Source organism: Phocoena phocoena, chromosome 17 (assembly GCF_963924675.1).
Source record: "Phocoena phocoena chromosome 17, mPhoPho1.1, whole genome shotgun sequence".
Classification (NCBI taxonomy): Eukaryota; Metazoa; Chordata; class Mammalia; order Artiodactyla; family Phocoenidae; genus Phocoena; species Phocoena phocoena.
This window is the reverse complement of record NC_089235.1, coordinates 50685554-50709331: the sequence shown is the minus strand read 5'-3', so window position 1 is coordinate 50709331 and position 23778 is coordinate 50685554. Positions and strand designations below refer to the sequence as shown.

The window sequence follows — 23778 nt, the reverse complement described above, 5'->3', positions numbered from 1 at the left end:
CAAAGAGATTAAGTAATTTATACAAATTCTTTCAGCTAGTTAATGCTAGAAGTACCTGTCCACTGACCTTGGTCATAAACTGACATCACAAGGCCTTTCTAACTTGTGTCAAGAGATTTGGGGGCACCATGAATATTAAAGAAAGTGCCATGAGTTCATAAGGCAGCTTCAACAGAAGAGAAATCTGTATAGTATTTTGAAGCTGTAACTCTCAAGGACAGTGTTTGATACAGCAGTGTGCTCAATACATGTTTCTGAATCAATGAATCAGATGTATATATTTGGGCAAATTTGTTAAATTATTCATCATATCCCTTTCCAGGTTAAGTTACACCACATATTTCTCAGTTCTTCATCTACCTAGAGGCTGGTCACATTTCAACTGTTTTCAATTTATCAACTGAGGTTCATAAAAAAAAAAATCCTTTATTCAAACACTTTAAAGTTCTAGTCCTCATCCCTGGTCCCACCTTTAAGAGGATTCTGCATCTGATTAATGTCCTTCAAAGCAGAAACCAAGTATCCCCTTTTTCACTTTTCTAATTCCATAAACAAGAATTGTGAAGAAAAGATATTATGTAAAGTGAAGAAAAATTAATAAAAGGGACCATGATAAAATTACATTTTAATATTCAAGTTTCTTCGAAGCTTAAATTACACACACACACACACACACACACACAATCAATAGATGTCCTCACAGTTTCAGTGCTTTAAAATGAATGTTAGGATGTGGGTCATGGATAGATTTTATATTCTTTGTACTTTTCTCTATTTTCTAAACTAATACTCACATAATTTACTCTCATAACACCAGAACGCATATTAAAACAGGTAACAAGAATAAAATAAGATTAGGAGAGGTTTGCCACTTACTAACTCAGGGGAAGCCAACGACATTGGAGAAGTTACCATATGCATGATGCAAATACCGCTTCAGCAAGTGCTTTTAAAAATTCCGTAAGATATCAATATCCTGTCATTATGACTAATTTTTTAAAGGGCAGTACAACTCCACTATGACAAAAGAAAACTTAACAGGCAGTAGAAATTATAACTGAGGAAAGTTTCCAGGTTCTGCCACCTCAAGACAACACGCAGCCTTTCAAAATACACGACACAAAAATCCACTGGGTTCCCGTGTACGCTAAACATTTTCTTTTCCAAAGCCGTATTAAGTGCTTATGTGAATTCTGACAGTTGGCAAATATCAAATAAAACAATGACCCAATCCAAACCCAAGTCAAGCACAGCGTTCTTAATGATTTCTAAGAGGGAAAACATGAGCGTCACAATTGGTTCAATATTCACGTCTCACGGGGAGGGAAAAACGAAGGGATCCTACCCTTGAAACAGTTGGCGGGGTAAGGAAAGTCGAGCATAGGTGAAGAAAGCAGGAAGAGCAGAGCAGAAAGAGCTACGACGCAGACACGAGCAAGTCTTCCGTCCCCAGAGCAGAGCGAGCCCTCCGCTCCTCGCCCCGGTCCGGCCGCCATCCCGGCCCGGCACACCTGCCAACGCCCGGCCCGCGCCCCCCGCCCACCCCATTCACGCCGGCGGCCCGCGGGGCCGCGCCCCCAGCGCAGCGCCCACACCTCCGCCTCCCCCCCGCCCTCAGCCCGGGTCGGCCGCGCGGCACGCGAAGGAAGGCTGGGCTCACCGGGTCCCTCCGGGCTGGACGGCGCCGGGGGCCGGTGGGGCGGGGACCCGCACCCGGGGTCCCCCTGGGCGGGCTCCCTCAGGTAATCCTCGAAGCGCACCTGCCGGGCTACGCCGCCACCCCCGAACCCCCGCAGGCGGTTGGCTGTGCCTCGCAGAAGGCGCCCGCTCTTCCCCGTGAACGTGGTCAGGTAGTCCATGCTGCCGCCGGGCAGGCGCCGAGGAGGCCAACGGTTTCCGCCGAGATTCTGTGCTCGCCCACCCACGCGTTCAAGCCGACACTGGGGGCGGTGGCTCCGCACGCCTCACCGGAGGCTGGGAGGGAAAAGGGGAGGGGACGTCCGGAACTTGGCCCCGGGGCGGACCATCAGGGAACTAGGCGTCGGGGGAAAAGAAGCTGGACAAAAGTTTTGAAAAGTTTTTCTTGTTGCTTTCAAACGCCAGTTCGGGCCAAACTTAGCTTGTAAAGTAGATATATACTTCCTGGAACAGAGGCAGCGTCGAAACGCGGCGGCCTTTTAGCAAGCCGAACCGAACCTATCCGCTTCCCCCCACGTGCCTGGCTCCAATGGAGCAGGCCTGCCCCGCCCTACCCCGCCCAGTCCCGACCCGACCGGACTTTCGGGACTGCTAGAGAGAGGGGAGGAGGCCGAGCCTCGGGACCCGAGGGCAGAGCCGGGTATAAGGATATAAGGGTATAAGGATGGCCCTGGGGAGGCTTCGCTGGATTTGCGGAGAGTTTGGGGGCCTAGGAGAGCAGTGTCCAAAAGTTTCTGTGAGTCTCTGTGTGTTAGGGGGAGGGGCACAACCCACAGGAAACTTTTGCAGTTTGAAATTTTGGTGGGCGGGGTGGGTGAGAGGAAGGAGAGAATGTTAGTTTTAAGGTAAAACTAAAGTCGTAGTTAACATAAAACAACCCAGATAAAATGCTTCCTAGGAAGCCTTATGAGACCATCTTTGTAAAATAAAGCATTAATCGTCACGTTCGAAGTTCGCCGTGGCATTATGAACTGATGTTAGAGTTTGACATTCCATGACTCTGGTCCTGTAAGGCAAGGTAATTAGGGCTTCAGTGTGCAACTTTATCCTCCTTTAAGCAGAGAAGGAGCAACGACATTAGTCAGACATTTACTACCCGATTTTGTTTCCTGTGAGATCTGGTTATTCTCTTCCTTTCACATCTGTTCATAGCTGTTTTAGTTTTTCCCATGCGGTAAATAAACTTTCTTGGAATTACCAGATTATTAATGCATTTGAAGAAAAGGTTTGAACTAGGAAGTTGAAGAGCTAATCATACCAAACAGTGGAGTCCAGAAAACATCTTTGAGGAACTTAAGCATTTTGCCAAACCATTAAAGATTATCCTCTGCCCTGCGCCCCCCTTTTAAATTATTTGACTGATCTTTTTCCCATCATCACCATTTTCAGCTTAAATTCTTAATAGGCTGGACAAACTTCACCATTCTAACATCAGCATCACCTTTATACTTGGTTAAATGTATAGACTGTCTGGGCTGTACCCCCAGAGTGTGATTTCACAGTGTTTCTGAGTAAGGACCCAGGAATATGCATATTCAGCAACCATCCCTGTGTTCAGATGTGCTGCTTAGGAAAGCACTGCTCCAGACTTCCTTCTGTACCTCCTTGGAACCCATTTGGTAGAGTGGTAAGTGGATCCCAGTTTTTCTGCGATTTCCATTTCATAAGGAAGGAAGCATTACCAAGCTTAGCACCACTTCCAAGATCTCAGAGAGGCTCAGTAAGCTTTACAAATTGAATTTCAATGACTTAAGTCTAATCCTGATTAACTACAGTGAAATCCTTTTTCTAAAATATATTTTACATCTTCAAATCTGCCATTAGTTTGTGATAATCATATCCAAAATAGTGGTTGAGTATTTTATATCTGATTAAATCTGCACTTTTACATCTAACCTTAGTAGGAACCTGTACTCTACCAGTTCAAATACAGGTTTACAAGCAGTTAACCCATCAATTTTTTCTGCTTCTGTTTGATGGAAAGCCAGAGCTGCTGGATAAAAATGTATAACTTTGATGATTAAGTGCTTTACAAGTTTTTATTTAAACTCAGCTAAGCCCTAATGTCTCTAAAATCGTTTTACTCATTTTATCATCTTTCCTTTTCTTTCTTCCCATTTGTTGTCTGACCCATCACCATCCTCCTGAAGTTACCAAATTCATTACTCAAACATGTTACTTGGTCTTCTAAATGACTTAAAATCATAGGCCATGAAATATAAACACTCTCACTTTTCTTCCCCTTTCCTTTTTAATCTACAAGCTCATCTCCATATATTGCCTCAGAAGGAAGGAACTCCTTACACGTCCATGCCTCTCGTTCTCCAAATTAATTCTTGACCTTAGTCTGGTGTATGTCGTCTATGACTTGTCAGCCTTATTATTCCTTTGCATTTTATTATTTTTTCTCTCTCCACTCTGGTTCCTTCCTCCTTATCATGCCATATCACCACATATATTCCTCTCATCCTTTAAGAAAAAAAAAAAAAGTGTCCTTATATATCGTGCATGCCTCCTCCAGCAAACCTTTGCCTTATTTTTATTTATTTATTTATTTATTATTTTTTATTTATTTATTTTTGCGGTACGCGGGCCTCTCACTGCTGTGGCCTCTCCCGTTGCGGAGCACAGGCTCCGGACGGGCAGGCTCAGCAGCCATGGCTCACGGGCCCAGCCGCTCCGTGGCATGTGGGATCTTCCCGGACCGGGGCACGAACACGCGTCCCCTGCATTGGCAGGCGGACTCTCAACCACTGTGCCACCAGGGAAGCCCCCTTTGCCTTATTTTTAAAATAACTTTATTGACATATGATTTTACAAACCATATAATTCATCTGTTAAAAGTATACAATTCAATGGTTGTTAGTATATTTACACAGTTGTTAAACCATCACCCAAATCTAATTTTTGAACATTTCTATTACCCACCAAAGAAACTTCTTGTCCATTTCTAGTACTCCCCATTTCCACCACAGGCACAGACCACCACTAATCTACTTTTTGTCTCTATGGATTTGCCTTTTATAAACATTTCACATAAATGGAATCATACGATATCTGGTCTTTGGTGTCTGACTTCTTTCACTTAGCCTAATGTTTCTGAGGCTTATTCATGTTGTAGCAGGTATTACTATGTCATTCCTTTTTATTGCCAAATAATATTATAGGGATATATCATATTTTATTAATCCATTTATAAGTTGATGGATATTTGTATTATTCCCACTTTTGGGCTATTATGAGTAATGTTGCTATGAACATCTATGTACAAATTATTTTGTGGACATATGTTTTCATTTCTCTCTATACCCAGAAGTTGAATTGCTGGATTTATTTTTTTGGTATAGAACATATTCTAAGTTTAAGGTATATAATGTGATGATTTGATAGGAGTATATATTGCAAAATGATTACTGCAGTAGAGTTAATTAACAGTTCTATAAACTCGTATAGTTACCTTTTTTGTATATGTGCTATGAGAACGTTTAAGATCTACTCTCTTAGCAACTTTCAACTATACAATATTGTTAGCTATAGTCACCAGGTTATATGTTAGATCCCCACGAGTTATTCAACTTAAAATTGGAAATTTATACCATTTGAGCAACATCTCACCATTTCCCCCAACCTCCAGACCCCAGCAACCACTATTCTACTCTCTGTTTCTATGAGTTCAGTTTTTTTAGATTCCACATGTAAGTGAGTTCATACAGTATGTGTCTTTGTCTGACTTATTTCACTTAACATAATGCCCTCAAGGTCCATCCATGTTGTTGCAAATAGTAGTATTTCCTTTTTATGGCTGAATAATATTCCATTGTGTATCTATATCACATCTTATTTATCCATTCATCCATTGATGGATGTTTAGGTTGTTTCCATGTTTTAGCTATTGTGAATAAAGCTGCAGTGAACATGGGGGTGCAGATATCTCTTTGAGATAGTGATTACATTTCCTATGGATATATACCCAGAAGTAGAATTGATGGATCATACAGTAGTTCTAATTTTAATTTTTTGTGGAACCTCCATACTGTTTTCCATAGTGGCTGTACCAATTTACATCCCCACCAACAGTGCATGAGGGTTCCCTTTTCTCCACATCCTTGCTAACACTTATCTCCTACCTTTTTAATAACTGCCATTCTGACAGGTGTGAGGTGATATCTCATTGTGGTTTTGATTTGCATTTGCCTGATGATTAGTGATGTTGAACATCTTTTTTTTTTTTTTTTTTTTAAACATTTGAACATCTTTTCACGTAACTCTTGGCCATCTGTATGTCTTCTTTGGAAAAATGTCTATTCAGATCCTCTGCCCAGTTTTTAATTCAATTGTTGGTTTTTTGCTATTGAGTTTTATGAGTTCCATATATATTGTGGATATTAACCCCTTATCAGATAAGTGGTTTGCAAATATTTCCTGCCTTTCCTTAGGTTTGCTTTTTATTTTGTTGATTGTTTCTTTTACTGTGATGTAGTCCCACTGGTTTATTTTCGTTTCTGTTGCCTGTGCTTTTGGAGTCATATCCAAAAATTTATTGCCAAGACCAATGTCAAGGAAGATTTTCCCTGTTTTCTTTTAGTTTTATGGTTTTAGGTCTCACATTTGAGTCTTTAACTTGTTTCAAGTTAATTTTTGTGTATGTTGTAAGATGGGGGTCGAATTTCGTTCTTCTGCATGTGACTACCCAGTTTTCTCAGCAACATTTATTAAAGAAACTGTATTCTTGGCTCCATTATAGTTGATGGTATATGCATGATTTATTTCTGGGTTCTTGATTATGTTCCGTTGATCTGTGTGTCTGTTTTTATGCCAGTACCCCACTGTTTTGATTACTATGACTTTGTAATAAATTTGAAATCAGCAAGTGTGATGCATCAGCTTTGTTCCTCTTTCCCAGGATTGCTTTGGCGGTTTGGGGTCTTCTGCAACTCCGTATGAATTTTAGCATTGTCTGTCCTATTTCTGTGAAAAATGCCCTCGGAATTTGATAGGGATCACATTGAATATGTAGAACACTTTCGGTAGTATGGACATTTTAACAATATTCTTCCAACTCATGAACACAGGATACCTTTCCATTATTTGTGTCTTATTCAATTTCTTTCATCAGTGTCTTACAGCTTTCAAAGTAGAGATCTTTCACCTCCTTGGTTAAATTTATTGCTAAGTATTTTATTGTTTTTGATGCCATTGTAAATGGGATTGTGTTCTTTCTTTCTTTTTCAGATAGTTCTTAGCATATGTGAATACAACAAACTGACTTTCTCTGTCAGTTTGTATCCTGCAACTTTATGAAATGATTTATTAGTTCTAACAGTACTTTTATGGAGTCTTTAGGATTTTTCTATATACAAGATCATATCATCTGTAACTTTACCTCTTCCTTCCCAATCTGGATGCCTTTTCTCTGTCTCGCCTAAGTGCTCTGGCTGGAACTTCCAGTACTATGTTGAAAAAAAGTGGTGACAGTGGGCACCCTAGTCTTCTTCCTGATCTTAGAAGAAAAGCTTTCAGCCTTTCATTGCTGAGTGTGATTTTAGCTGTGGGCTTATCATATATATGGCCTTTATTATTTTGAGGTACATTCCTTCTGTACCCAATTTATTGAGAGTTTTTGTCATGGAAGGATACTGACTTTTGTCAAATGCTTTTTCTGTATCTACTGAGATGATCGTATTAGTTTTATTTTTCATTTTAATAATGTGGTATATAACACTTATTGATTTACATATGTTGAATCATTCTTGCATCCCAGGAATAAATCCCACTGTTTGCTAGTATTTTGTTAAGAATTTTTGCATCTATATTCATCAGAGATAAGTGTCCTGTAGTTTTTTTTGGTGTTAATTCTTTAAATGTTTGGTAGAATTCACCAGTGAAACCATCCGGTCCTGGGCCTTTCTTTTTGGGGATGTTTTGATTACAGATCCATACTTCTTACTAATTATTGATCTGTTCAGATTTTCTATTACTTTATGATTCAGTTTTGGGTTGAATTTTTCTAGAAATTTATCCATTTTTCCTAAGTTATCCAATTTATTGGCATGTAATTGTTCATAGTAGTCTCTTATGAACGTTTATATTTGTATGTTATCAGTTGTTTTAGTTTAGACCGTATTAGAAATAATTTCCGTATCTCTGCTCTGTATTAGAAAAATGGAAATGCAAAAAGGAAAAGAAAGAGCAAAACAACTTTGGAGAAACCTAAGCCTGTTGCTAGCTATTATTTTTATACCAAAATGCCAGTTTCCAGCTTCAGTCTGTAGCTGGTAATTAGATACTATTGTTTTTATTTTTTCTTATTGGAGGGGCTATGGAGGAATTGAACTTTGGGGTCTATCAATACAAGACAAAATGAAGCATGGCAATAAAAATAGAACCTGCCTACAAGTCCATCCATCTCTCTTAGACAAAGTTCTGGGCAGCAATGCCAAGTTCTTATCAATATTCCACTTGTTTCAGCCAGGGTACATGAGCAGAAGACTGGTAAGTGCTGAGCATAATATTTGAAAGGAAGAGAACCTACTCCTCTTCTTAAAGTGTATGGGGGTTCCTTGACTCCCCACCTCCCCATCCCAAACAACATTTGGGAAAGATGCTAATAATACTAGGCAAATTAGCCAAAATCCAGACTGCATATAGGAAGAGAAACCCAAACCTGGATGGTCAATCCAGCACTAGCCAGATAGGTTTGATTTTCAAAAGAGTCATGCACTGGCCATTCTCTCCCACTGCAGATCTACTCTTGGCTCTCACAAGGCAACAGAAACATCAGTAGAACCAGATTCTGTGCTGTTCTAACAGGCATGAAGAAAAGTTTGACCACTTCCAGCTACCTCTCAAGAGAGAAGCAGACTAAGCCCACCTACCCCACTCCCCACTCCCTACCCAGGGCCTCTTATGGGAACTAAGCTGGCTCTACAACCAACACCATGAGCAGCAGTGGCATGAAAAACACGTAATGAATGAAGTGAACCAAGACTGGTTGGAAGCCACTTTGTGCCTACTCTACTACTTTTCTGGAGTTAAGGAAGAAAGGTGTGGGGAGGAGATTCTTAAAACATACACAGAAAGATACAACAGCATTGTTAGGCTGCATGATACATAAACACATGCACTTATGTTTGGTCATTAAACCCTACGTGTTGTGTGACATGAAACCTCCCAGCTTTTGGTTTCTCCCCTCTTTAATCATCTCCAACACTGCAGCTGGGTAATCTCAAATCCATAGATCTAACTGTTGCCTTTCCTCCACTTTAAAAACATGCCTGTTCCAGCAGCAACATCCTGCAGTTAATGAGAATCAGCTGTGGAACATTTAAAAAAATACAGATTTCCCTACTATACCCCAGAGATCCTGATTCCAGGGTTGTAGGGTGGGGCTCAGGAACCTCATTTTTTGATTATGAGCCGTGTTTGAGATCTGCTCCTTTACAGTTCTACTAAGTGCTTTGCATATTTAGTTCACGCAAATCACACATTTACTTCTGAATAGGGCCACAAGGCTAGTTTTGACAAACACTGAGCAAAAGTGACATGTTTTACACTCACGTGTGTAAAGAAACAGCCTCTTTTTAGAGCAGCCAATGTTCTACACTCCATATGCCCCTGCCTCTGCCTCAGCAACCAAGGATACCACCTGCTTCAGGTGGCACAGCTATGAGATGCTGGAGCCATCTCCAATAACCTGGATCCCTGAGAAACTACGTAGATCAGAGTCCCTCCCCGCAACTTCAATCTGAATTGGACATGTAATATGAGCGAGAAATAAATAAAGAAATAAACACTATTACAGTAAGCCACTGAGGTTTAGGGGTTCATTTGGCACCACAGCAGAAGCTTAGCCAACCTTGACTGATACAAGGTTTACAAATGCTTAATTTACATTGATTTTTATCATATATTCCAAGTTAGTATACAAAAGACTTCCTGATTTATGTTGTCAAATTCATGCATTTTGTTTTTCAGGCCTCTCTTGCCGTTTCTACATTCTGACGGGTATTCTCAGATTCCAAGAATATTTATTAATTTACCATCTAAATGATGTATGTGAATAAGAATTTTCTTGACATTTCACAACCAAAAGCAAGCCAACAAACCAAAACACAATGAGTAGAATGCTGAGGTGCTGATGCTAAGAAGAACTCATCAATCATCCATCACTCCCAGTTTAAAACTTCAGTTTCATTCACATCAGCCTAATTCTCTCAATAAATGTCTTTCTGATCAGAAAATATTATAAATTTGAACTTGTAAAACAAATGTATGCTCATAAAATGCCATTTTTATGTTCTATATATTGGTTTTAGGTAAAACTATATTAGAAGAAGTTTAAAAAGAATTGCTTTTAGAGCTATAAAGAGTAAGTCTCAGTTCTCTTTCACATGCTGCCCTTAATTTACTAATAGCAACCCTGTTAGATCTGAGAGAGACCTTGGTGTTTATCTGTTTGAGCCTCTCAGATTTGTTGATTTGTTAGCTAAGACCCAGAGAAGTCAAGCGAATCTCTCAAGGTCACACACTTGGATAAGAGCAGAGCCAGAAGAACCCAGGGCTTTTCTACAGGGAGTGCTGCCACATGAAGTGCTCCATCTTTGACTTGAGCAATGAGTTGTGACTCTCAATTCACCCAAACATTTGTTAAAGTGGCAGGATGTCCCATAAAGTGTTTTCCAGATGTGAAAGCTGGGTCAAAGTATTTACTTTTGAGATGTAGCTTTCTTATCTGTAAAATAATAGCAAATAATACCTATCTTGCAGCTCTATTTTGATTAGAAAGGATATCACACACGTTCAGTGTTAGACCCATTGTCCCTTGGCCTTAAGTAAACAAATTTAGATTTATTGCCTTCAAATCTCAGCCTATACTTCTAGATCAGGGTTCAACAAAGTATGGCTTATGGATCAAATCTGGCCTGGTACCTGTTTTTATCAATTCAGTCTTACTGGAACACAGCCACACCAGTTCATCTATGTATTGTCTATAGCTGCTTTTATGCTACAACAGCAGAGGTGACTAGTTGTGACAGAGACCTTATGACCCAAAAGCCCCAAATATTTACTTCCATGCTGTTTTCAGAAAAATTCTGCTGACCCATGTTCTAGATTGCTGAGATCATTTTGAAACTACTCTTGATTCTTTCACTGAAGTATCGTTCAATTATCTCTTTCCCTGACTCAGCCACAAATTTATCTCTATTCAAGTTGTTCCTAAAAATATTTGGGACATGGGCAAGGAGAGTCCCAGGGCACAGCACCGGAGAGTGCCTTCATGGTTGACAATGATTACCACTCGCTGGACACACTTATCTGGAGAAGTATGAATCCACTAAATGATACCATCACCCAGTTTTCATTTATCAACTATGTCGTATATTTGTTAAATGCCTTTCTAATGGACAGAAGAAGATGAAGTACAGACTCCGCATGATCACTGTTTATCCCCTCCCAATGGGTTTCAAACCTTTGTTGTTTCTGTATCCTTCAACTCCATTTCAGCCCCATCCTTTGAAATTTGAATTATTCATCTAACTATAGTTTTCTGGCAGATCTCCTGTTATCCTGGTAAAGACTGGTTATCTGTCAACAAATCTGATTATTCTTCCTGGGCATACTATATTTCCCAGCTTTCTTTTTGATCACGGTGCCCAAGTGACTGAGTTCTAGCCAATGGAAGAATTGCAAAAGTGATGTGTGCTACTTCCAGGCCTGGCCCACAAGAGCATCCCACTGATGACCCTTCACGGTCTTTTCCTTTCACAGCCTGGAAGCAGATAAGCAGGAAGACCCAAGAAGCCATTTGTTAAAGATGGTAGAGCCACAAGATAGAAGGAACCTGGGTCCCTGAATCTACTCTTAGAGGGGAGCCACCCACCATTCAGGAACACCAGTTTTGGACTTGAACAAGAAATAAATTTCTCTTATATTTAAGTCATTATATATATTTGAGGTTTGTTTGGTATAAAAGGAAGTATAATTTTCACAAATACACTATCATTCTCATAATATTACTACCAAAGGGTCTGTGACCACATATCAAAATATCCTAATAATCAAGTTTTCTGGACAAAAAGGTTACAAGTTATGCAAAGTGGATGTAGGTGGTCTTTCACTATATCCTCACCTACCTTAACCTATAAATCTCCATGTCACAGTTTCTGTTTTGTATTTTCTAGTAGCTCATTCATTTTTGTTTTTTAATGATGCTCAGGGGTTTGTTTATTGATTCAATCAGTCAACAGATGTGGGGCCCTGACTAGGCACCAGGGAGATGCTAAACCAGACAGACAACCTTCTGCCTCTAGTGCTTCCTGATTTGTATTCGTGAATATCTCAGTGAACACTGCCTAGCCTCAGTTTCCTCAGCTATCACACTGGGGTAGCAATGGTGACCTAGTGTTTAATGAAAACAGTGTAAGTTCATGACATTTGACACAAGCCTGACATGATCAGTGCTCTGTTGGGGAGGAAGAAAACTTTCCTCTACCCTTCTAGGTTCTTCTGGCTAGATTATTAAATTGACATGTAGCTCATTCATTCTTGAGAAAAAGCAAAATAGGCACAGTTGTTTTGTCTTAATAATCAGTTCAACAATGCACATCTTCCTCAAGAAGAGAGCCTCATACCGGCTTCTTATTCTCCTTTATTCAAAGACTTCCCTTTTCACAGAATGATCCTAGTTGGCTAGTTCCTTTAGTGTTTCTGAAACCTCGCTCTGTGTTTTGACCTTTCTAACACTCTTTACAGTTTTATGCCATCCTTTTACTTGTCCTGGTTAATATGCCCTTCCTACTTTTATCTCTTCTAGGAACTAAACTCAGAGAACATGTTAAGTCACACTGCTTTCTCCCCATTTTGCTTTCTCAGTAAGAGTATTGATGACTTTGATTGTCTGGAATGCTATCATCTCTCATGTAGGCTTCAGTTTTAATCTTTGAAATTAGATTAAAATGTCTTATTTATTGTCTGTCTCTCCGTACTAGCATTCAACAAGTACAGAGACTCCCTTCACTGCTTAGAATATGGCCTGGCACATCGTAGGCACTCAGGTATTGTATCTGTTGAACGAATGAATGTATGAAATCATGTCCATCTTTTCTCTAGATTGGATCCCAACCCATTTTTGTGGTTCCCATTGTGGATCTCAGCCTTAGCTACACATTTTAGGACCTCTGTGGATCTTCTGAAATCCCAGTGCTCAGGCCACCTTCCTGATCAATGAAATCCAAATCTCTTAGAGGTAGGATACAGACATCAGGGAGGACACTGCCTAGGTGATTTCATTGTGTAGCCAAGATTGAGAATCACTGCTGGGCTCCTGTTGTTTCTGTAATAGTCTTTCCTGTTAGTGAAAATTAAGTCCAGAGACCAGTAACTATTATGACACCATCTTGTGAGGGATCCTAAGGTAATAATAATGAACATATACCAATTGCTTCCTATGCCAGGCATTGTACTAAGGATTTTTCATACATTATTTCCTTTAGATCTCATGTCAACCCTGAGGGGAAAGTTAATGAACCCTCCCTTTGTAAACAAGGTTACTGGTAACCTCAGAGAGGTAAAGGAAAGCAACACTGTCAGTCAAGTCAGTTAAGAGTCTCTTGGGTGTCTGCTCTTAATTTAGTGGCATCTACAGCGCAGGGGTTTTCAATCATGGGCAATTTTGCCTCCCAGCAGGGTTACTAAATAAAATATAGGACTCCCAGTTAAATTTGAATTTCAGATAAACAATGAATAAATTTTTAGTACAATTCTACATCAAATGTTGCATGGGACATACTTATACCAAAAAGTTATGTGCTGTTTATCAGAAATTCAAATCTACCCCGGGGTCCTCTAATTTTACTTGCTAAATCTGGCAACCCTACCCCAAGGGAACATTTAGCAATGTTTGGAGATCTTTTGGGTTGTCAGACTGAGGGTGTGCTACTGGCATATAGTAGGTTGAGACCAAGGATGCTGCTTAAGATCTTACAATGCTCAGGACAGCTCCCAAGACAAAGAGTTATCCAGCTTCAAATGCCAATAGCGCCCAGGTGGAGAAACCCAGATCTAGTAGATGCTGGGAAAGATAACTGCATTATGCCTCTGGCAACTTCTATAGTTTGTCCTCAAACAGCCTTATCTCATCCAACGCCTAGCTAAAGTAATGTTTAATCTTCTTTTACATTTGCACTTTAGTATGTCGTGCACGGAGTTGGCATGTTTCTCTTGATCCTGATACCTCTCCATCTCATTACAGAGAAGATGTGAGGCAGGCTATGGCCACTTCCTGCCATATCTTTCTGTGCTTTCTCTTTCAGCCCCACATTTGCACTTACTGTTTCAAAATCTATGTGGTCCCAGTTAAGACACCTTACTCTCTGAAGTCCTGTTTGCACCAATTTGACTTAGCTGCAGTTAGCACAGAGAAATCTGTGACTGAAAGGTGTCATAAAAGCCCAGATGGCAAAGGGAGAAGATAGCTGCATGCAAAATAGTTTATTGCTAATAGAATGATGCTTCTGAAGATAGCAAATTTTTATGTTGTGAATACCATTAGCATGAATGGCAAGTATTTGATAACTTCTACAGGTGTGCTACCTTCAGATGTTTTCTCAAAACTTTAGCAAAAGAACATTGAAATGAATTTTACCTCAGTGATTTTATAGAACATGCATTATGAGCCTGTCATGAATAAATTTAAGTCAATTTACTTTATATTATGCATATATTCTAGTTTGATTTTGGAATCTGTAAAAAGCACGCTGGGTATTCTTTCAAGTATTGTGACCGAACATAGAGTGTATTTGGTACAAAGTTTTAACTATTTCTTCAAAAGCTTCAACATTGAATCATGTGCCAGAATTTGAATTTCAGAAGATTTCATTTGTCTTTTTCAGGTGTAACTTTAATACACTCACCTTAGGATGTTCCTAAAAATTGATTTGCAAGGTAACAGATGTCAATTTTATTCCACGAAAGGTTAGAGCTTGAGTTACTTCCCAAAGTAAAGCTCACTTGCCAATCAGGCTTTTAAAAATATATACTTACTTCTATTATTTCTATATAGAGAATTTACTGTGTTTTAAAATCATCATACTCACTACTTATCTCTCCCAAAAAGAAGAGACCGTGAGTTTTGGATAATATAAAAAGAGCTCTATCCAAAGGTCCTCTTAGCCTAAGGTCCCAATAAGGATTATCCGCATTAGCTAGGGATAATCACAATTATCACAAAAATCTAATATACATATACAGTTAGTTGAAATATACACACACACACATATGTATACACACACATGCACTTCACCGTATGTGTAATATAACTGGTTCTTAATAAATGTGAATTCTTTTCCACTCCTCCAAAATTTTGAATGTTTATGAGACATGTACTTGGTATTTCCAGACACACTTTATGTGTCTGTCTCTGAAACTATTAGTTGACCGTCTACGTTAATGTGACTTTACTACTCTACTGTCCTCTGGCTCATTTCAGAAACATCCTGAACGAAGACATCAGCTCTTCAACAGAAAGCATCAACTGATAGTTTTCACACCAGAGCTCTTTGAACCCCTTGCCTCAAAATCCTCATCTTATTCTATCAATTCTAAACTATCATACCATGATTCTTACCCAGTCCTAACCAAGTTGTTACCCCGGAAGACCTGCTTTCAATCAAACTTGAAGATCTCAAAAATCTCAGCTATTACTCCCCCTGACTTCTCCTCACCCCCAACACAAGGCACTTAAAAGGCTCTGTTGAGGTGGTATTCTCTCTACCTCAATAAACTCAGTTTTGTCTTACCAAAAGGTAGTCTTAGGGGAGCCAGCTTTTGACATTTCCATTAGATTATGAATTCCTAAAGGGCTACCTATGTCTCATTAATCTTATCTGCAGTTTTTTACAGGGTTCTTTTAGGCAGGTGGTTACCAAAGTGTTATCTTCAGACCAGCATCATCAGCATCATCTGGGATCTTGTAAGAAATACAAATTCTCAGGCTCAAGCTCAGCTCCACTGAATCAGAGGATGGGCAGAGCCCAGAAATCTGCATTTTAACTAGCTCTCCAGGTAATCCTGATGTACTCTTAGGTTTGAGAACTACTGTAGATCACAGCAGACGGTCAATACACAGGAAGAGTACAGAAAAAAGTGTGATGAGTCTCAAGTGGAGGTATGGTAATTCCTAGTTAAAATAGATAAAGTACAACATGGCTTTTTGGAGGAAGTGACAATTGCGACTTGAAGGATTAGTAGAATTAGTAGAATGTAGTTAACTTTGGCTGAAGAAAGTAGGGTTTAAGGGTGTTGAGCTGGAGAACAGAAATCGGAAAGAGGCTGAAGCTAAATTGTGAATGTCTAAGGAATTTGGACTTCTTTGTGTTGATAGCAGAGGGTCACTGATAGTAACAATGCACTTAGGGATACAGTATTGTAAGGGAAGAATAATTCTGTGCTTCAGTGGAAAAACTATGCAGTGTCTAGAGTACACTCTTCTGGGTTATCTGCTTTTAATTCTATGGAACCTAATTTACAACTCTATAAAGTGTAAAAGCTGAGAGCTATGCAAAATTATTCTTGTCTATAAACAAAGACATTCTTGTTTATGCAAGTTCTGTCCAACTTTGAATTGACTTTGAATTGACTTTCTTCACCGACAGTGGAAGAATGTGTCCCCATCTAAACATTCATTCCAATAAGCCTGTTCTACGTCTCTTTGGATTCTCCTTTAAATTCGTTGTAACATCTTACTGCTTCCTTAATTAACGAGTTAAATAAAATATTTAATGTGTTAATTTTTATATCTGTCTCGATGTTACCTTTTTTTGGGGAAAATTATCCTCTGACCATCTTATTTCTCTAATAGAACCTATTTGGGATATACACACATGCATAGACACACACATCAAAGCTTTTCTTTTTAATATAATGATATTCTTTTAAAATAGCAAAAGGATATACTATTTTTGATATATTTATTAATTCTTTGGGCTATGAAACTTTGCATCATGCTTCCTATAAAGTTCATACACAGTAATAAAGGTACTTTAGAGCTTTGGAAATATTGTTATATTTTATAATAATAAACAATTTTAACAGTGGCAATAAGGTTAGGAAAAACAACAAGTTGTTCTAATTACAATTCTCCAGCCAAAGATTATAATATTGTGCTGTAGCAGAACAAACAAGCTGAAGGGTACAGAGGTGTGTGGAACATGTTTGCAGAATGCCAAAAAATCACAGTTTGCCAATCCAAAAATGGGCAGAAGACCTAAACAGACATTTCTCCAAAGAAGACATACAGATGGCCAAGAGGGACATGAAAAGATGCTCAACATCACTAATTATTAGAGAAATGCAAATCAAAACTGTAATGAGGTATCACCTCACACTGGTCACAATGGCCATCATCAGAAAGTCTACAAATAGTAAGTGCTGGAGAGGGTGTAGAGAAAAGGGAACCCTCCTACACCATCGCTGGGAATGTAAATTGGTACAGCCACTATGGAAAACAGTATGGAGGTTCCTTAAAAAACTAGAGTTGCCATATGATCCAGCAATCCCACTCCTGGGCATATATCCAGAAAAGATGAAAACTCTAATTTGAAAAGATACATGCACCCCAATGTTCATAGCACCATTATTTACAATAGCCAAGATATAGAAGCAACCTAAATGTCCGAGATGAATGGATAAAGAAGATGTGGTATATATACACAATGGAATACTACTCAACCATAAAAAAGAATGAAATAATGCCATTTGCAGCAACATGGATGGACCTAGAGATTATGATATTAAGTGAAGTAAGTGAGAAAGAGAAAGACAAATACCATATGGTATCAGTTACATGTGGAATCTCAAATATGACACAAATGAACTTACTTACAGAACAAAAACAGACTCGCAGACATAGAAAACAAACTTATGGTTACCAAAGGGAAAAGGTGGTGGGGGGGATAAATTAGGAGTTTGGGATTAGCAGATACAAACTACTATATATAAAATAGTTAAACAACGAGGTCCTACTGTATACCACTGGGAACTATATTCAATATCTTTTAATAAACTATAATGGAAAAGAATTTGAAAAAGAATATATAAAGAACATATAACTGAATCACTTTGCTGTACACCTGAAACTAACACATTGTAAATCAACTATACTTCAATAAAGAAGAGAAAAAAGACCATGGTTTGACTAACAGGTTTTTGTTTGTACTGAAGCCTAATGGGCAATATATAAAATTTCAGGCAAAGGCTGCTCTCGTGAAAAAACAGAGCAAGAAATACTAGCTGACTGGGCACCTACCAGGAAGAACAGGAAGAGAGAGAGAAAAGAACTTGTGTCTAAAAAGTCAAAAACCACACACATCGAACAAAGCAGCTTCCTACGAATAGGGAGCCTCTCGGGGCACAACCTAAATTAGAGAAGCTTGAGGAGCGGCACCTGAGTGTCAGTCACTCTGATTCAGAGTCAGAACCAAAATTCCCTCCATTATCCCATTACTCATTCATTCCTCCAAATACATATTCATCAAAGGAAAACCTTAGATGCTCTAGGTTATTCCATAAAATCCAAACCAGTAGACCAAAATATAGTGCCATGTAGGGAAAACTACTTGTGGTTCAAATGGGAGGGTTTCTGGAAGCAAATTCTTGCTCATCCACTGACTCACTCCCTAAACACAAGGCACCTACTAAACCAGTCAGGGTCAGCTGTTCACCTGTAAACAGTATAATGTCTACATCTGGGGTTGTTGGCAGAGTTTATTACTTAGTCTCTGAGAACCATTCTTAGGTATCTATAGGAAGGAACCAGAAAATATAAAACATTACCACAAATACTGCCAAAGTACTTGGTTGCAAAAGTACTTGGTTCCTTTTTTTAATAGCTTGTGGAATTCTCTTTTGCACCCCTTTCCAGAAACAAAAAATGATATGCTTTGCAGTGGTTAAGTACATCAAGGATTTATATGATGTTGAAAGGAATGCCTTTCTATATGACAAATACATACCAGCTTAAAGGGTTTCCTATTGATCACATAACATCAAAAGGCCTTAGTCTGCACTTACAGGCATAGACTCTCAACAGAATGAGATCAGTACAGGACTCTCTATTAAATGCTGGATTTGGATGACTATGTAGCTCAACATTCCATCAGTCAACCATTAAAGTGAAGAATGCCACAAGAGAGGAAACACAGGGCTAGAACAGAGGCATCTCCAACTGCTTTTTCTTGTTTTTAAACACAGCTAAGGCATTAAACCTAAGACCAATGGCCCGAAGTATTCACAAAGTATAACATCTACCACAGAATCATTTTTGAGAAAGGCAGCCTGGCAGATTTTTTTATGTCTTCTGGTTTTTACCAAGACTATATCTAAAATTGCCCATAGACCAAAAAATGTGTGCTATTATTTAAATCCTTTGGAGAAAGATTCTTTGACATTCTGTGAAATGATTAACCCTTTCTACTATAAGAGACTTCTTCTAGTTATTTCTACAATTTCTAGGGCATAAGTCCATTTATTTTGATTTTTAAAAAATATTTATTTATTTATATTTATTTGGCTGCGTTGGGTCTTAGTTGCGGCATGCAGGCTTTTTCCTAGTTGTGGCGCACGGGCTTACTTGGCCCGCAGCACGTGAGATCTTAGTTCCCCAACCAGGTATCGAACCTGCGTCCCCTGCATTGGAAGGCAGATTCTTAACCACTGGACCACCAGAGAAGTCCCTATTTTGATATTTTTTTATAAATTTATGAAATATTCTAACATTCAAAAGCAGATAGAAGAGCAGAATGACAGATACAACAGTTTTCAAGATTTGGCCACATTTGTATCACTTACTGCTACTGTATTTACCACGACATTTTTTTGGCCTCTCACCCTGTGGCCTCTCCCGTTGCAGAGCATAGGCTCTGGACGCGCACGCCCAGCGGCCATGGCTCACGGGCCCAGCCGCCCTGCGGCATGTGGGATCCTCCCGTACCGGGGCACGAACCCGCGTCCCCTGCATCGGCAGGCGGACTCCGAACCACTGCGCCACCAGGGAAGCCCTACCACGACATTTTAAAGCAAATTCCAGCCATATTATTTCACCCTTACATATCTTGGTATACGTGCCTAAATTTTAAATGATTTGGACATTCATCATTAACCATTAGGTGCTATTATCATACCTAATAAAATTAGAGCTTAGAATCCAAGAACTAGTCCGTGCCCAATTTCCCCAGTAGGTGAAAATGTCTTTTTGCAGTTGGCTTGTTGAATCACGATGCAAACAAGTTCCACCTATTACAATTAGTTAAATCTCTGGTCATCTAGACCAGTGCTGCTCAAATTCTAACGTGCAAATGAATCACTGAGGGATCTTAAGATTCAGTAGGACTTGGGGCAGGACCTGAGATACTATCTGTCTAACAATCTCCCAGGTGGTGTCAGTGTTGCTGGACTCAAAATGGGCCACCTTTAAAGTGTAAGATCTGAGCAAAGACTCCACCGGTTTTTGTGTGTTTGTTTTTTGCATGCCATTGGCTTGTTGCAGAAACAGGTCAGTGATACTGGGCTACGTCCCATGGTCTGAATTTCCATGTTTGTTTTCATGTGATATTATTTAACCTGTTCCTCTTCCATTACCATTACTTTCTGTAAATAATGTTCTCTCTAAAACTGGAATAGGTTCAAGCTCACCTCTTTTCATACGAATATCTTAAGGAGTATTCTCTGATTCAAATCACTGTTCAATCTGCATGAATATCATATACTTTATGGTGACTGTTGTGTTAAAAAGCTGGCTCTAGAGTCAGATTTCTATGATTCAACTTCACCTCCATCAGTTACTGTTTATATGACTTTGGACATGGTAATTTTCTCCAAGCCACAGTTTTCTCATCGGTAAAATGGGTATAATAATACTACCCTCTTATAGAGTAACTGTGAAGAATGGCACATGACAATTGTTCGATAAGTGCAAGCTATTATTATTGTTATTGATTTTGTAATCTTTTTACTCCAAGTTAAAATATTTTAGTTTCTGGGATTTTTCTTCTAAGTCCTAAAACTAACTTTTCAGCTCTTTGTTCATTTTTAGGCTCCTGTATAAATCAGCTATGGCTTTTGTCTTCTTTTGTACAGTGCAGACTACAGAACTAGGAAGGACCCTAAGGGAGAGAATATTATTAGTTTTTGGAGGATTTCCTTTTCATGCTTTAATTTCTTTTTCATGGTATCATGGCTTACAAAGCCTACAAATAAGCCTTTTAAAAATCTTCTATCAACTCATCCGAGTAAGCCTTTCAAAAGCATCAGTTCTTGGCAGTTCACGATAGAAATTTAGGTAATAAAATTGCATAATATGAAATGTTCCAAATCAACCTTCTTAAGTGGATGCTGCCAAACTAAGGAAACTTGTTGTTCATTCATATAAATCCTATATAAATTATAGCGCTTTTTAGTGTGTTACCAGTAAGAAATGTTTTGATACTAGGACTAGGGTTTAGTCAGAGAGTAAATCTTCAAGATTACTGAAGTTGAGCTGACGAGACACTCTGATATTTCCTTATCATTCTTTTAGCTTGTGAAGTTTGGAGAGGATTCCCAAATTAAACTTGATACTTTGGGAAATCTAAGAAGCTAGGGAAGGAAGCCTAGGTCAATCCAGAACAGCACAGAACATTCTGAATTTTTTTTATGACTGACTGTATGAACACAGCACATGATTTATATGGACAAGAAGTCTGCAATTGTAAGTTGAAGCCATGACTAGTAAATTATTCCTTTCCTTATAATAAATTCCATCAGCACAGTCACTTAGAGTCATCTTTCATAGCAAGCAAGCGCTAGCCCAGATGACCAGGGCCAAAAATAAATTTGGCAATGGGCCCAATATTGTTCTACACTTTGCTCTTTTTTCTTTTCCTTTTGAGTCTGATTTTCTCAGATGTCTTTCCTATGAGACAATGAATATATTTGTTTCAGAGAAGTATTCTCTTAGTTTAATGATATGGAGAGTAAGATAGGAAGGTAGAATTGGCAAAGAGTACCAGCAGCAAAGCAAAATAACTGAAGAGAATATTTTGAAAGTCAATTACTTTTGAAGAGTTATTTGCAAGACAGCCATATGGTAATAGATGAGTAGTGATATTACCATAATTTTATAATTATGCAGTATTTTGGAATCAGCATTTACATGTAATGGAAGTAAAGAATAACTAGAAATTGTACGGTAGACTATATAATTATGTCTAACTTAACAAAACACAGCAAAAATTTAAATGAAAAAAAGGGTGGTATATAAAAAGTGTCCCCCCCTTTTTCTGTAGCTATAATGTATACACATACACATATAGCACCTAAACCACATGTTACATATACATACACAGACATACACGTAACACCTAAACCAGATCAATACAGTATGAGCATTAGCCAACAATGACAACCCATCTATTATCAGATAATAGAGTATTTTACTGGACAACTTCTTCCATTTTCAGACATTTGATTGCATTAGCCTGAAATTATTGATTAAAAGCCAAACACAAAAAGGAATTAGATGGAATAAGACCACCTAGAAACAAAGTTGCATTTTATAAACATATTTAGAATTTAGGCCACAGCAGTTTTCCAAATCATCCCTATAAAGATAAAAGGCACAGAAGATGTGTTATGTGAGCAATCCCTCCAACAATGAAGGACATTGCAAAGCTAGGTATGTACTTATATGATCACACCTGAAGGTGATATCTGTTTCCAAATTAAGCATGAAGGGCACTCTTATTCTCCCACAACCTTTTACTAAAATCTGAAGGGTAGGCCTAATCGGATCATGTTGGATCTTTCTTCACTGTTAATATTTGCAAGATCTACATCTCCTAGGAAACCTTCTGCCTTCGCAAACTGTATTTAGGTTTAGGGACCATATCAATAACATTTTCTCAATGAGGGTAGATATTTTCTGTCTTCTTGTCTAGGATATGAACTAAAATATCCCAGTGCCTCTGATTTTATTTCATTTTCCAAACTGCAAGTCTTTAGCATACTTTTTTGGTACTGTATCCTGATGAGAGGCATAGTATTATATAAAGTGTTATCATAAACAGCAGACATAGCAATCTTCTCAGAACAGAGAACTAAAACTTTACTTACGGAATTCTTTTCAGTTGGTGATTAAATCACTGTATCAGTAATATGTTCCAAGTACATGTGTGTTGAAAATTATTGAATATTTATATGTTCTTATTAAGATCAAATCTTTCTTAGTAGACTGATTATGATCTTCTATGACATGATCTAGCTCATTACTGGCACATAGTAGCCATTCAATAAACATTTGAATTAAGTTAATAAGTACCAATAGAACACAATGAAAGCATATTACATGTTCACTAAATGCTCTCAATCTAGACTCATAGCCATGAAATAGTCTACCTTTTACAATTCAACTTATAACTACTTAAAATTAAAGCCACAAAGATATTTTGATATATTTTTTGTGTGTGTGCCCAAAAAAGAGAGAAATGCAAAACAAGATGCATAACAACTCAAGGGTGACTATTTCTCAAGACACTTAATTTGTCTTAATCTCATGTTCTGTCCATACTTATAAAAACAACAGTTCTTAACATCCTCACATAACGCTGTCAAGAATCACTATCAGATAGTTGTAAGATTTTAGAAAACTACAGGTTGTAATTGTGTATGTGTAGACTCCAGTCTAAAACACTTCAAACATTTCCACAATCTCCCAGCTCTCTTTCCTGCCCTTCATCTCTTACCACTCACATGTTGATCTTCCCTACCTTTCATTGTTGAACCTGTACTGGAGATATTTAATCAGTATTTTCTCCCCCTCCCATGGTTTCCATGCCTGACAACAATTTCCTTTGATCCAGAAGCATCTCCCTTGCTCTCTTGACCTCGTGGTGTATTCCTTCAGGTTTCACACTTGAGGTCAGGTCCCATTTCATACAGCAAAAGGCCAGAAGAAAATCCTCCAGAGGGAACTGGTCTAATCTCTTCTTGAGCATAATACTACAGATCACTTGAGAAATTTCCATCTAACTGTCCTGTCCACTTACTGAA

At 38.6% G+C, this 23778-nt stretch overlaps 1 protein-coding gene across 3 annotated transcripts in view; it reads right to left on the bottom strand.

The window, feature by feature from the left end:
* The window catches only part of OXR1 (oxidation resistance 1), a 237138-nt gene that overhangs the window by 100441 nt on the left and 112919 nt on the right, over nucleotides 1-23778 (bottom strand). Inside the window, exon 1 of one of the 3 annotated variants that reach the window (XM_065895766.1) lies at nucleotides 1661-1859. The exons of the other annotated variants lie outside the window; for them this stretch is intronic. Within the exon in view, the coding sequence (XP_065751838.1) occupies nucleotides 1661-1859 (199 nt within the window). Of the gene's footprint in view, nucleotides 1-1660; nucleotides 1860-23778 lie in introns of those variants that run through there. 3 annotated transcript variants of the gene reach the window in all.